Here is a 13,500-nt window from a genome sequence, read left to right on the forward strand (position 1 = left end):
GAAGGTTTTAAATTGTCCAAGGATGAACATTTTAAAATCAGCTTGAGCTTTTTTTCCAGAAACTACACTTTCTGAGGGACCAGACCCTTTAAGGGAATGGAAAGTGCAGTACAGGAGTTAGTGTTTAATAGTAATAAATTTGCATTTTCCTTAGCATTGCTATGTCAGAATGAAAACTGATCTTTCTTTTTGGCATAGGGAATACTAGAGGGTGCTTAAACAACAGCAAAGCTACTGAATTTTAAGGGCAGCAGCTGTACATTTAAAAGATCTTCAGCCTTTTTAATATTTATCTTGATGTAGGAAACATCTTAAGGCATTGAATAAGATAAATCGTATTTAAAGTAACAGGATGTAGTAACTACAACCGCCTAGTCCACTGTGAGATGTTCTGATAAAGTTAAAGCACACAAAGTAAATAAGTATATTTTCATGGGATTAAGTACTAATTTGTAAAATAATATTTTTCAGTAATTTCTTCTCAAAGCATATTGATATTGTATATTATTATTTTACATTTTTATGAATTGTAGTTTGAATAACCAAAAGTTCAAATTACTGGTTTTCAAAAATAATCAACTTACAACTGGTTCGTGTCCACAAAACTCCTACTGCACCTACTTAAAAAAAAATAAAATGACAAACATTTAAAAATATCCTGATTTTTATTTCAAAAATGCCTTCATGCTACTGGTTTGCAAATCTCTTTTGAAAATCTGTAACTATATCTTTAAACAGATGTAGGAAACAAAATGTATTCATTCACTGATGAAATTCAGAAAAACATGTATATAAATCTGCAACACTTTCATAAAAGATTATGTTAACACTATAGCCTCGCTTATGGTTAGTTCTGTGGAAGATTCAGATTATCTGAATTCAGATTATCTGAAATTTCAATCATGAAGCAAATCAAATAAACCCAAATATATTTTGTTATATTTAAGAGTATGTTACATTTGGTATGTTATAAAATATAATTTCAATAGTCACATACCATAAGTATAAAGATTTTTTTTTAATTAAACTTATTCAAGAATATAATACATAAAGAGAACAAATTATTTTTTACTCTTTGACTTTGTTTGTTCTTTTATATGTCAAATATTTGCTTTAATTTTCATACAAATTTTTAGCAAGAGACGATAGTTCTTTATAACTGTTTTTTCTTCATATTCAGTGGGCTGTGTAGACTTACAAAATGCAAGGATTCATTATATGTTATATGTTAAATGAGAGCAATATAAAGCCTGGCTTTTTACGTATACACATGAGGTTCACAATGATTTAGAATCTTCTTTGTATATTTATATGAAATATGTAGATATTTAAATTAAATCTTGTTGTTTCAGGATTAGCTATTACACATTGTTTGAAATTTTCCCTCTTGTTTCAAGGCTGAGTTTCTGACCAACTTGCCCCAAGAGGGCAAAGCTGAATACTCTGAGGTCAGTGCCCAAGCCCCCCAAACCTCCCATTTACAAACCAGTGCTGACATGTAGCCAAGGCTACGGCATTTTATGCTCTCTGAACCACACTTTTATCTTCTTGAAATCAAAAATTTGATTAAGCCCCAACAGTTCAGCTCTTTTAAAATAAAATAAATAAATAATAATAATAAAAATAAAAAACAACTATAACAACAACAAATGCAGTTCTAATTTGTAGGCTAGTGTTTGTCTCTTAAATATTGTATATTTAATGCCCAGTTAAAAAATTCTTATTGATGAGTATATCAGTTCTACAAACAAAATTCATGACAAAGTTCTTTAGGATACCCTAGTAGAGTCCAAGCCTATTAAGTTCATGTCATGAGACCAGTTCTACACAGGAAGCAAATAATTTATTTACTTACTTATTTTTGGCTTTCATATCACAGAATCTCTTAATCTACTGCAATTTGCAATAGCATACTTTCTGCTGTTGTGGATAAACATTATGCTCACTTAACTGTATTAAACATCTCTTAAATAACTCAGTTTCAGTGGTGCAATTCTGCTTGTCATATGAGCTGGTTGAAGGAAAAACATTCAACTGGCAGTTGATTAATTCTAGATTCTGCTATTACCTGCAGAGCACATATTACTGAGGTGTTGGCATATGCCAACACTGGGATGGCTGAATGCCACAACAACACACTAACAAGAAGGAGATGATCTGTGAGTACAGAGGGAGAGAACTGTTATTAACAGATTCTGTTTTCATTCTGTTTCCAGCATTGTCAGTGCTCTGTCAAAATTTGCTTTTCTAGTACATGCCTTCTTGACAAGGACATTGCCTGAGTTACCATCAGTAAACCCCTTTGAATGTTGTAGTTTTAGATTTAAAACATCTGGCACTTATAATCTCCCACGAACAAACTCAAGATCTTATGGACAGCCACAGCATTATTACTTGTGAAGCAAAGACCAGGATCTGACCCCCTTATTTAGGGAAGCTTCATGTAAACAGGATGATAACTATGAAAATGATGAATATTGTTGACATTTAAAACAGCTGGATAATAGCTGGATAATGACACTATTCAATTGTATTTAGCATAGGATGTGAATCACAAACTGAAAATTTTTAATGCTGTAACACTAAAAGATGTACTAATGTACTAATGTACATCTTTTAGGAGATGTACTAATAAGAAGTAAGCACCTACTGATTGATAGTCATTTGGAAACAATAAAGAGTTGCCATAAAACATTTTTTTCAGATTATTTGGTTATAATTTGAATTCAGATTCTAGTACATATATAACTAGAATCTTCTGCTATCAGCTTTACTTCAATTCCCCATTTTGCAGGGACACTTTCTCACACACAGAAATCCAAATATTTCTACTGCAAAGCAAAAAAACAGATGCATAATTTGCCACTGTGGTTCATTCATTTTTTGTGTCTGCATCACATTTGAATTGTTCCCATTGTGAAAAAGCTTTTCTCTGGCTTCTCTTATGAAGTTTTCCTTATTTTAACATATAAAAGTGGATGTGAAAGATTTTATCTTTCTGCTACACATGAGAGATTGTGTCCCTAACCCTTCTATGAGTATTTATAACAAGTTTAATTGGGGAAAAACAAACAAACAAAAAAACAAACAAAAAAAAGGATTTCAATATAATAAATAGAATCTCCAGAAAGTATTATTTAAAATCTTATGCACGCATTAAATCTGCACTAACTGTTTTCTCTGCAGTCTTTTAGGTTTATATCCTGTTTGGCCAAAACACCATACTACCTCTTTTGCTCTTATCCCATATATGCTCATACCCCACACGTGCTCCCACCACTTTGCCATCTTCATTGATGTGTGTAATAGCAAAAAAATTAAATTATTTTGTAAAATTATATTTAAATAAAGTTATTAGTTATGAATGTACAAATCCTTCAAGTTTCATCAATAAATGAAACCCTGGAACTAGTATGGATGATATGTAGTTGAGGGTGATGTATTTTTAATATACAAAGACATTATGCATTTTCATCTATTCTATTGTTACAGGTTATTTATTTTATTCCTGTCTCTTACTAGCAATATATAAAAAGAAATTATTAAGAATTCAAAAGTTGGACTCATTTTTCAGGCATATTTCAAACTCCTATTTTGTTGAGATCCTGAGTGGAACAAAGGTTAAACATGGGAACAATGTATTAGGTGGATTATGTTTGAAACAAATTCAACAGCTAAGTCTTGTGAGCAAAGACTTCTAGATTTACAGAACTTAGTTAACTAAAAAAAAAAAAGGAAAAGTAAACAGCAGACGCGATATTTTACACACTTGCACTTAACTTGTAATTAAAATAGAATACATATCACATTATCATCACTTGAAGAACAGGGACTTAATCGTGGAAGAAGGGTTATGTTTTGTTTGTTGGTTGGTTTTGTTTTTGTTTTTATTCTATATGCCAGTCAATATGGCTATATTTTGTTATTGTTAGAATAAAAGAACAAAATAGAAAAAGTAGCATGACTCCATACTTCATGTATGGACACAAGTATGGATTTACAACAATGCTTAAAGTGCTTTCTTATTTGAGGAGATACTTACACAAATGTCTTTTCATGCTCATCTCCTTGTCACCATGTTCTATATGCTTGTTGCTTGCTCTTATGTCATTTATAACACAATCATTCGGTATTAAGTTCATACTCAGAGTTTAGCATATTGTCATAAAAAAATCTGAAAACAGGAAAATGACAATTCTATTTGTGTATTATTACAGCCATTTGAAAATTTTATTAAATACTGAAGTGCTTCATTGCATCATTTATTCCTTTGCTTCCAATGTTGCTTAAAGCACTATCTAAGTACAAATAGATCATACTAAAAGCATATCCATCCTATTCTGGGGTTTTGGCTAGGATTATTTACTTGCAGAACAGAGATGAATTTATGATCCCATGTGACCATCTATCTGCTGATGCTGCAAGATGTCTTGACTCCAGGATTGGTTTCCACGTACATGGTTCACCAAAGGTCTACATCTTATGAATATTTATACACTGTTGCGTCTTTTTCTTAAGTGGCAGTGCTGTAATGTGAGATATCAAGTAGTATACTTTAATTTGCCAGTACCAGAAGTTGTGGGAGCAGCAGAAGTTGTGGCTTGACTGCCTACAAACAAAGGGTCCAAACAAGCCACTTTGGCTGCAAAGAATGAGTGGATACAGTGAAGGACTGCAAACAGGTTGGAAAACTCCAGCTCCTGGAAGTGAAAACAAAAAGATTTAAAATGAATCAAAAGAAGACCTCAAAAATATACACCCAGGAATGAACTGTGATTCAAATACAAATAATTTTAATAGTCTGACATAATTCTGCTGATGTGCCTGAAAATTCTCCCTTATAGAGACTTAGAGACTGAGTTCTCTCTATTCTGTAAATAATTGTTTAGATGCTGATATGGACCATTTTCTGATTAAGTGCTTCCACAGAAATATGAGGTCCTGCCTGGTAAAGAAGGCATGAGACAATCATACAGTCCATTTTCCCTCTCATTTTATTAATACAAATCTGGCACATTTTGCAGGTTGATTTATTTGAAAATTAAATGAGTGCACCATAACATATATCTACTGTATATTCAATGTAGCCACAAAGTTCAGCAGTGTTGATTTCCACATATGTCACATTTATGTCATATTACCTCACCACACTGGTAACTATTATTTCACCTATGTCGAGTCTTCATTTTTTTTTAATTTTTTTTAAGACATTTTTAAAATGTGCTACTATCATACAGTGATATTCTGGCTCTGTCTTCACTGAGGCAAATATTATTATTGGACCAAAAATTAGGAACAGACTTCATGTTTTAAACTTATTAGCAATATTAGACAAAGACATTCTTGTTCTACTTTAATTTACATTACTTTATAGCTCCTCAACTGAGACTTTCTTAGACACTACAAGAGAGGAAATAAATAAAAAATACACTTTTTTAACATATTTGCTCCTTTGTGTCTAATTGACTTTTCCTGATCAATGAGATCATGATGATAACTTTTTTTTTGTTTGTTTTGTTCTTTTTTTTTTTTTTAGGGTTTCTTCAGTATGTGTTTTTGGTGTTGATATTTAATCAATAAACATCTGCTGTATTTGAAAGCAGATACTGAGGTATTTGAATACGTACATTTGTAGTGATGGTGGTGCAGAGTTGCCATCTTTTTTCTTTGATTCTCCATCTATGTAAATTTCTGTACTGAAGCCAGCAACAGATATCTGTCCTATTTGTCTTTCTGTCCAGCACTGATAGTTGATGTTTGACAAAAATTTGTGTTTTTTTTTTTGTTTGATATTATTGTGAATTCAACAAAAAATGATAAAATTCTAAAAATTTCATTAACATGCAATTTTCTGCCTCCTGACCTTTCCTAGAAGATGTTGCTTTACATATTTCATGGAGACATTCACAAATCCCTTATCTGCAAGGGGTATCAACTGCCTTAAAGCAGAGGGCTATGTGTGCCGAATATCCAGTGATGTACTAGATGAGTGGAGCTTTGTTCAACTCTCTTACAACCTGAGCAGATGTACTTTGGACATGCTCAGAAATTAATTTTTAATTGCTCGTAAGCTTCTTTAATATCCCCTAAGTACTAATTCTCATTAAGGAAGATAAAGTTTCACATACCTTCCACCTGTGTCCATTTAAAAAATCTGTTTAGAGACATTTTCATTTTAAAATACTAAGCCAGAGGTTCCCCCAACCCCTCTTTTTTTTTTTTTTTTTTAATGGAACTTCAAGAAACATGTCATTTAAATTAAGTTATTTTTCAGTTAACCCCTTTTTATTAATATCTTTCTGGTACTATAAAAATAAAACTGAAGCTTAAGATGAGAAAATAATTTAGTGGAACATGATACCACTTCTGTGTTATCTGTGAAAAGACTACCTTCTTGTCTATGTTTCAACAGAGCAAATCTATTAAAACAAATAGTACAGTTTGAAAATTGTTCGAGTCAATTAGGTAATCCTACTAGCTGAAAGTTCTTATGTACATCATAATTATGGCTACTGGGTACTGAATTTTCACAGTGCATTAGTACAATTACAACCAGTTATCACAGGTGTTTCTGCAACAGTAACACAGTGGGAAGATCCATTGCTCAATGGACCTTCAATGAAACTGTGAGAGAAAACAGCACAGCTGCTGAAGGTCCCATTGGTTCACTATTACTGACAGTAATGACACAACACATTACCTTGATTGTAAAGACAAGCACTAACAAGTCAACAAATGTTAGATTGCTATTTGGCATGAAACATTATTCCTATTTCAGTGTCAATGTGTGTATCATGTCATGTACTGAATGAAATGGGAACCTCTGTGATCACAGAATTTAGCTTGGTACACACATTCAAGGTGGTTTAGGTGGAGACTCCAAGTAACATCAGCTTGATTAAGAGAGACACATTATTTTATTTTATTTTTTCCCTCACACCAGCTAATCAAAATAACCAAAATCTGTGAATCTGTTTAAAGACACATAGCTTGTGATTCCCACCCTTGTGACCCATCCTTGTGCCACTTCTTCCTAGAAGGGCGGGTGCATCAGAAGGAAAAAGAGGGATCACACACAAACTCTGCTACAAGCACGCTTCACATTAACATTGGAAATAGAAGAAATGTGAATCAAAGTAAGCTGATATTGGTTTGCAGTGAGTACATACAAGCCTGATTAAAGTCTGCAGCTTAATTCAAAGGAGTCTAATTGCTGGAATGGGATCCATCGGGAGCAACATTTTTCTGGACTAGTCACAAGAAATCTTAATGAACAGATAAAGGTTCACAAAAAGCTGCTGACAGACAAAACATTCCCTCACTTGTGTTGAGAACTTTCACTTTTAAATCTCCATGGGTCTGCAGTACTGCATGATGGAGGGGAGCCCACAAGTTTTTCTGCATACCTAGCCCCCCCTTTTTGTTTTTGTATATACTCTGTTATCAGTCATCTGCTTGTATGAATACACTTTCATCTAGCAGAATATTGTGTATTCCACACCCAGGTTCAAATAAACAAACAAACAAACTTTAAGAAACCTAAATAAATATGCTATCAAGCTATAAAGGGTGCCACCTATAGGGAAAAGCAGATACTCTGAATCCTCAAAAAGCAAGGAAATCCAAACTTCATCTATTTGTTCATGTACAAGAATACAATTTACTGTTATTCCAATTTCAGACTGTTGTCTGTACCCATCACCAACAACCCCACTCTTCCAAAAATATCACTATACCCTCTTGGGATCCATTCACCTCTCTCTTGACCAATCTATTCTCACCCAACATTGTTGTCATTACACCAGGCATTACCAGACTATTAATCTGAACATTTGCAGTTTCTGTAGAGGACAATATAAGTCAGTAAAAAGGTGTGTGAGAAACATAAAGTCATTGAGCATGGCCAGAAGTGTATGAAAATTCTAGTAAACTTACACAAAGAAAATCTGGATTGACAAAACAAAGGTGGAAAAAAAAAGGAAAATTAAGACGGGTCCCAAATGAAAGAAAAAGTACAAATTGACTATTATTGCATTATATTAATTGTGTAACTACGTAAACTGTACATCTACAAAACTGTACATCTACAAAATCAAACAACTGTTAGTTTGTAAGTATTCATGTTTTTGTCACAACAAATCTCTTTCATCCTTATATAAACTGCTGATATGTGAAGATATTTGTTGCTTCATCAAATATGATGTTAAATAGTCTCTCTATATTAGGATAGAATCTGATTTAAACAGATATGAAACAGATATTCCATGTGCAAGATGCAGGGAAACTAAAAACTAAGACACAAATACCTACGCAGTTCAGAAATCTGAACTCAGAATTCAGTCACTGCAACTGAGCAATCACTCTATAAAAATCTGAAGGATGTATACTTAAAACCCATTTAAAGCTGATATTCTAAATTTGAAGCACAGTGTGATGCTCACATAAAAAACATCAAGGCTAAGAACAAGGATTAAATTAAAATTATACTTTGGAGAATATACTTGAAATGAGCAGAAATATCACCCTGGAAAATCGTAAAAGCATTCATCATGACACCTTGCAATGCACTTGAAAGCAAGTATTTTGTTCGCATTTGCAGGAGTAGTAATTCAGGCTATTTTTCTTATTATAGATTATATTTCTATATAAGCTAATTTCAAGTACAAATTAAATAACATTAATTACTATTAATGTATTATTAATTAATTAGTATTAATAATAAATTAAATTAAATTTAAAGTTCTTTTGCTGATACCATAGTTTCGCCCAGTTCAATAGATCTACATTAGCTGATTTCTCTGCTCACCTCTGTTTCATAACGCTCTCAGTTCAGGGAATCATCTAGTCTGTGAAAAAAAGCTAACCTGATACAGTATAGCTGTAGGTGTCTTTGTCACAGTATAGGTGATTTTGGCCAAGTTTTGCTGAGAAAACTGTTCAGCTGTGAAAAATCCCTTGAAGTTCAGAAAGGTGAAAGCACAGAGAGAAGTGTAGTTTTGGGGATATATACCATGCCTTGTTTTACAATGGGTGAAATGTAAGGTCATACTTTTGCTCAGTCCAGTTCTGTAGGTCTATTGCTATTCTAATTTACTAAGTATCAAATTCTTGCCTTTGTAATGGGGAAATTACTGTGTTGTGTGTTTATTTACAAAATATAAGTGGAAATTGCATGTAGTAAAAAATCAGCAATAATCCTGCTTTTTATATATATATATATATATTCCATACTGTGATGGTTGGGAGTCTATATGTATGGAAATGGAATCTCTCATGGATTTAATACACATTTTGTCAGGAAGGAAAAAAACAAACAAACAAACCAAAAACAACAACAAAACAAAACAAAACAAACAAACAAACAACAGTTTTCATTGCAGTGGTCCACTCTTTGGCCAGGTAAAATTAAAGAGTACAGTGCTGTGAGTTTATGTGCTGAGATTGTGCTAATTTCTGGAAGCTGCTATGATGCTGGAAAAACATTAACAGATCACTAAGCTATAGCTAAAGAAATAGATAAATAGATAGCAAGGTGCCTAAATGAATCCTTTTTGTGTCTTATAGATGAGAAATAAACTCTCTCTTCTGTGTTTATCTTTTCAACCCAAAAGAAAAGGCAGAGGGACATCCAGTATCTTCTTCTTGCATCCCCCCAGGGGTAACTGCACCTGCTACTTCCCTGAAGTGCCTGTACACCAATGCACGGAGCATGGGAAATAAACAGCATGAGCTCGAGATCTGTGTTCGGTTGTGAGGCCACGATCTCGTTGCGATCACTGAGACGTGGTGGGACAGCTTGCATGACTGGAGCGCAGTCATGGAGGGCTATGTCCTCTTTAGAAAAGACAAGCAGGGGAGGCGAGGGCGTGGGATTGCCCTTTATGTGAGGGAGCAATTAGAGTGTACCCAGCTCCAGCTGGAGGAGGGTGAAGGACAAGTGGAGAGCTTGTGGGTAAGAATTAAGGGGTGGGCTGGTATGGGAGACACGGTGGTGGGGGTCTACTACAGGTCTCCAGATCAGGAGGAGGAAGTCGATGAGGCCTTCTACGAGCAGCTGCTAGTGGCCTCATGATCATGAGTGCTGGTCCTCATGGGGGACTTCAATTACCCAAACATCTGCTGGGTAAGAAACTCGGCCAGGCACGAGCAGTCCAAACAGTTCCTACAATGCATTGAAGACAATTTTCTGATGCAGGTGGTGGAGGAGCCAACGAGGCGGGGGGTGCTCCTGGACCTCGTTCTTACCAACAGAGATGGCCTTGTTAGGGATGTGAAGGTTGGGGGCAGCTTGGGATGCAGTGACCATGAGATGGTGGAGTTCCAGATGGAACTAGGCAAAGGAAGTAAAGCTAAAAGCAGGATTGCTACCCTGGACTGTTGAAGAGCCAACTTTGACCTCTTCCAGGACCTGCTTGGGAGTATCTCATGGGACAGGTTGCTAGAAGGCAAGGGTGCTTGTGAGAGCTGGGCTACATTTAAGCAGCACTTCTTCCATGCTCAGGATCGGTGCATCCCCAGGAATAGGAAATCGGGGAAGAGGGGCAGGAAACCCGCGTCGATGAGCAAGGAGCTCATCAATAAGATCAAAAGGAAGAGGATGGTCTATGAAATGTGGAAAAAGGGCCTGTCCTCTTGGGAGGAGTATAGATGTGTTGTCAGGGCCTGCAGGGATGCGACGAGGAAGGCTAAAGCCCACCTAGAGAAGAGGCTTGCGAAAGAGATAAAGGATAATAAGAAGGGTTTTTTCAAGTATGTAAACAGCAAGAGGAAGACTAGGGATAATGTGGGTCCCTTGCTGAATGAGGGGGGTATCCTGGTCACGGGAGACGCTGAGAAGGCAGAGATACTGAATGCTTTCTTTGCTTCAGTCTTTGCTCCAAGGACACTCCCCCAGGCCTCCTTGCCCCTAACAATAGGACAAAGGGTCTGGGAAATGGAGGGCTCCCCCCTGGTGGACATGAGAGTGGTTCAGGAGTGTCTGAGTGGGCTCAACACACACAAATCCATGGGTCCCGATGGGATGCATGTGCGTGTGCTAAGGGAGCTGGCAGATGTGATCGCCAAACTGCTCTCTATCATCTTTGAAAGGTCCTGGAGAATGGGTGAGGTGCCTGAAGACTGGAGGATAGCCAATGTCACTCCGGTCTTCAAGAAGGGCAGGAAGGAGGATCTGGGAAACTACAGGCCAGCCAGTCTCACCTCTGTCCCTGGAAAGGTATTGGAGCAGCTTGTTCTGGATGCCATCTCCAAGCAATTGGAAAAGAAGGTTAGGAGGAGTAGTCAGCATGGATTCACCAAGGGGAAGTTGTGCTCGACCAACCTCATTGCCTTCTATGATGGCATCACCAGCTGGGTAGATGGGGGGAGAGCGGTGGATGTCATCTACCTGGATGTCATCTACCTTGACTTTAGCAAGGCTTTCAATACTGTCTCCCATGACATCCTACTAGCAAAGCTGAGAAAGTGTGGGATAGATGAGTGGACGGCAACGTGGGTTGAGAACTGGCTGACTGGACGAGCTCAGAGGGTGGTGACCGGTGGAGAAGAGTCCAGCTGGAGGCCTGTGACTAGTGGTGTTCCCCAGGGGTCGGTGCTGGGTCTGGTCTTGTTCAACATCTTCATCGATGACCTTGATGAGGGAATAGTGTCTGCCCTCAGCAAGTATGCCTATGACACAAAGCTGGGAGGAGTGGCTGACATGCCAGAAGGCTGTGCTGCCATTCAGCGAGACCTGGACTGGCTGGAGAGATGGGCAGGAAGAAACCAAATGAGATTTAATAAGAGCAAGTGTAGAGTCCTGCACCTGGGAAGGAACAACCACATGTATCAGTACAGGCTGGGGGATGACCTGCTGGAGAGGAGCTCTGAGGAGAAGGACCTGGGGGTCCTGGTGGACAACAGGTTGACCATGAGCCAGCACCGTGCCCTTGTGGCCAAGAGGGCTAATGGGATCCTGGTGTGCATTAAAAAGCGCGTGGCCAGCATGTCAAGGGAGGTGATCCTCCCCCTCTCCTTTGTCCTGGTCAGGCCTCACCTGGAGTACTGTGTCCAGTTCTGGGCTCCCCGGTACAAGAAAGACAGGGATCTCCTGGAAAGAGTCCAGTGGAGGGCCACAAAGATGATTCGGGTCCTGGAGCATCTTCCTTATGAAGAAAGGCTGAGAGACATGGGTCTGTTCAGCCTGGAGAAGAGAAGGCTGAGAGGGGATCTCCTCAATGTATATAAATATCTGAGGGGTGGGGGACAGAAGGATGTAGCCAACCTCTTGTCAGTGGTTTGTGGGGATAGGACAAGGGGCAATGGCTGCAAGTTAGAACACAGGAAGTTCTGCACTGACATGCGAAAAAAATTCTTCACTGTGAGGGTGACGGAGCATTGGAACAGGCGGCCTAGGGAGGTTGTGGAGTCTCCTTCTTTGGAGATATTCAAGGCCTGTCTGGATGCCTACCTGGGCAGCCTGCCCTGAGGAACCTGCTTTGGCAGGGGGGTTGGACCTGATGATCTTTTGAGGTCCCTTCCAACCCCTACAATTCTGTGATTCTGTGTTTCTGTGACATGTAGGCTGCATGTTCTGTCATGTCGATAGCTCCATTTTGTAGCTCTCAGTCTGAAAAATTCTGTCTGACTGTGGAAACCTGTGCAATATCTCCTGCTGAGTGACAGCTGGGAAATAACCTACGAATTGGAAGGTCTAAGGGATACCAATGATTAATGTTACCCCTAAATGGTTTTTGTCTCAGAAACTACTTAGACCTCACCTTGGAGACCTACAAGGTCACGTGTTTCCAGGCACACTGCCATGGACACACCACTGTGACCTATGGTGATCACTGTTCAGATTTTTCAGACTGGAATTGTTCAAGTCTACAGGGAAACAATTCCTTTATTCTACACTATGCATCTTTATAGTAGCATAATACTGTTTCAGAGAGGCCAAAATGAAGAGGGAAAAAAAATAATTTGGAAGTATTTTCAGATTATTTAAGAGAATGAGTCAAATGTTTAAACATATTAAATGATTTTTAAGTTTAAAAGAATCATTCCTCATTGAACAGTAACTAAATATATGATGCCATTTTGAATGTTGTTAAGTCAGGCATGAAGCCTAATAAGAACTTTGACAGCATATATAGACTTCAGTGTCAGTAAAGAACTTTCTATCAGTTAGGAATACAATAGGAATGTAAGTCTGGCAGCAAGTGTGTTTCTCAGAAACCAAAACAAACCAAACTAAACCAAAAAAAAAAAAAAAAAAGGAAAAAAGAAAAAAAGAAAAAAGCTGTCTGATGAAAGGATGAAAGGATGTCATTCTGCATTTTTTCTCAGAAAACATATTTTTCTGGGATTCTTGTAACATTAACAGGGATGTATTTATTATTAACAGATATATTTATAGAATAGAAACAAATGTATCTAAATTTTGGATCAGTATTAAATATCTAAGCACTCTGACACTCTTAATTTTCTAGATCATGAATCAATGTTCTAGATCTAAAGGAT

The 13,500-nt window shown here is 37.2% G+C and overlaps 1 protein-coding gene across 1 annotated transcript in view; it reads right to left on the bottom strand.

The window, feature by feature from the left end:
• Positions 1-4,541: 4,541 nt before the first annotated feature.
• The window catches only part of SNTG1 (syntrophin gamma 1), a gene marked incomplete at both ends in the record, with an annotated part of 193,048 nt that continues 184,089 nt past the window's right edge, over positions 4,542-13,500 (bottom strand). The window contains one exon of the mRNA XM_084281661.1: positions 4,542-4,700. Within this exon, the coding sequence (XP_084137787.1) occupies positions 4,542-4,700 (159 nt within the window). The remainder of the gene's footprint in view (positions 4,701-13,500) is intronic.

Source organism: Netta rufina (genome assembly GCF_964035555.1).
Source record: "Netta rufina genome assembly, chromosome: 2".
NCBI lineage: Eukaryota > Metazoa > Chordata > Aves > Anseriformes > Anatidae > Netta > Netta rufina.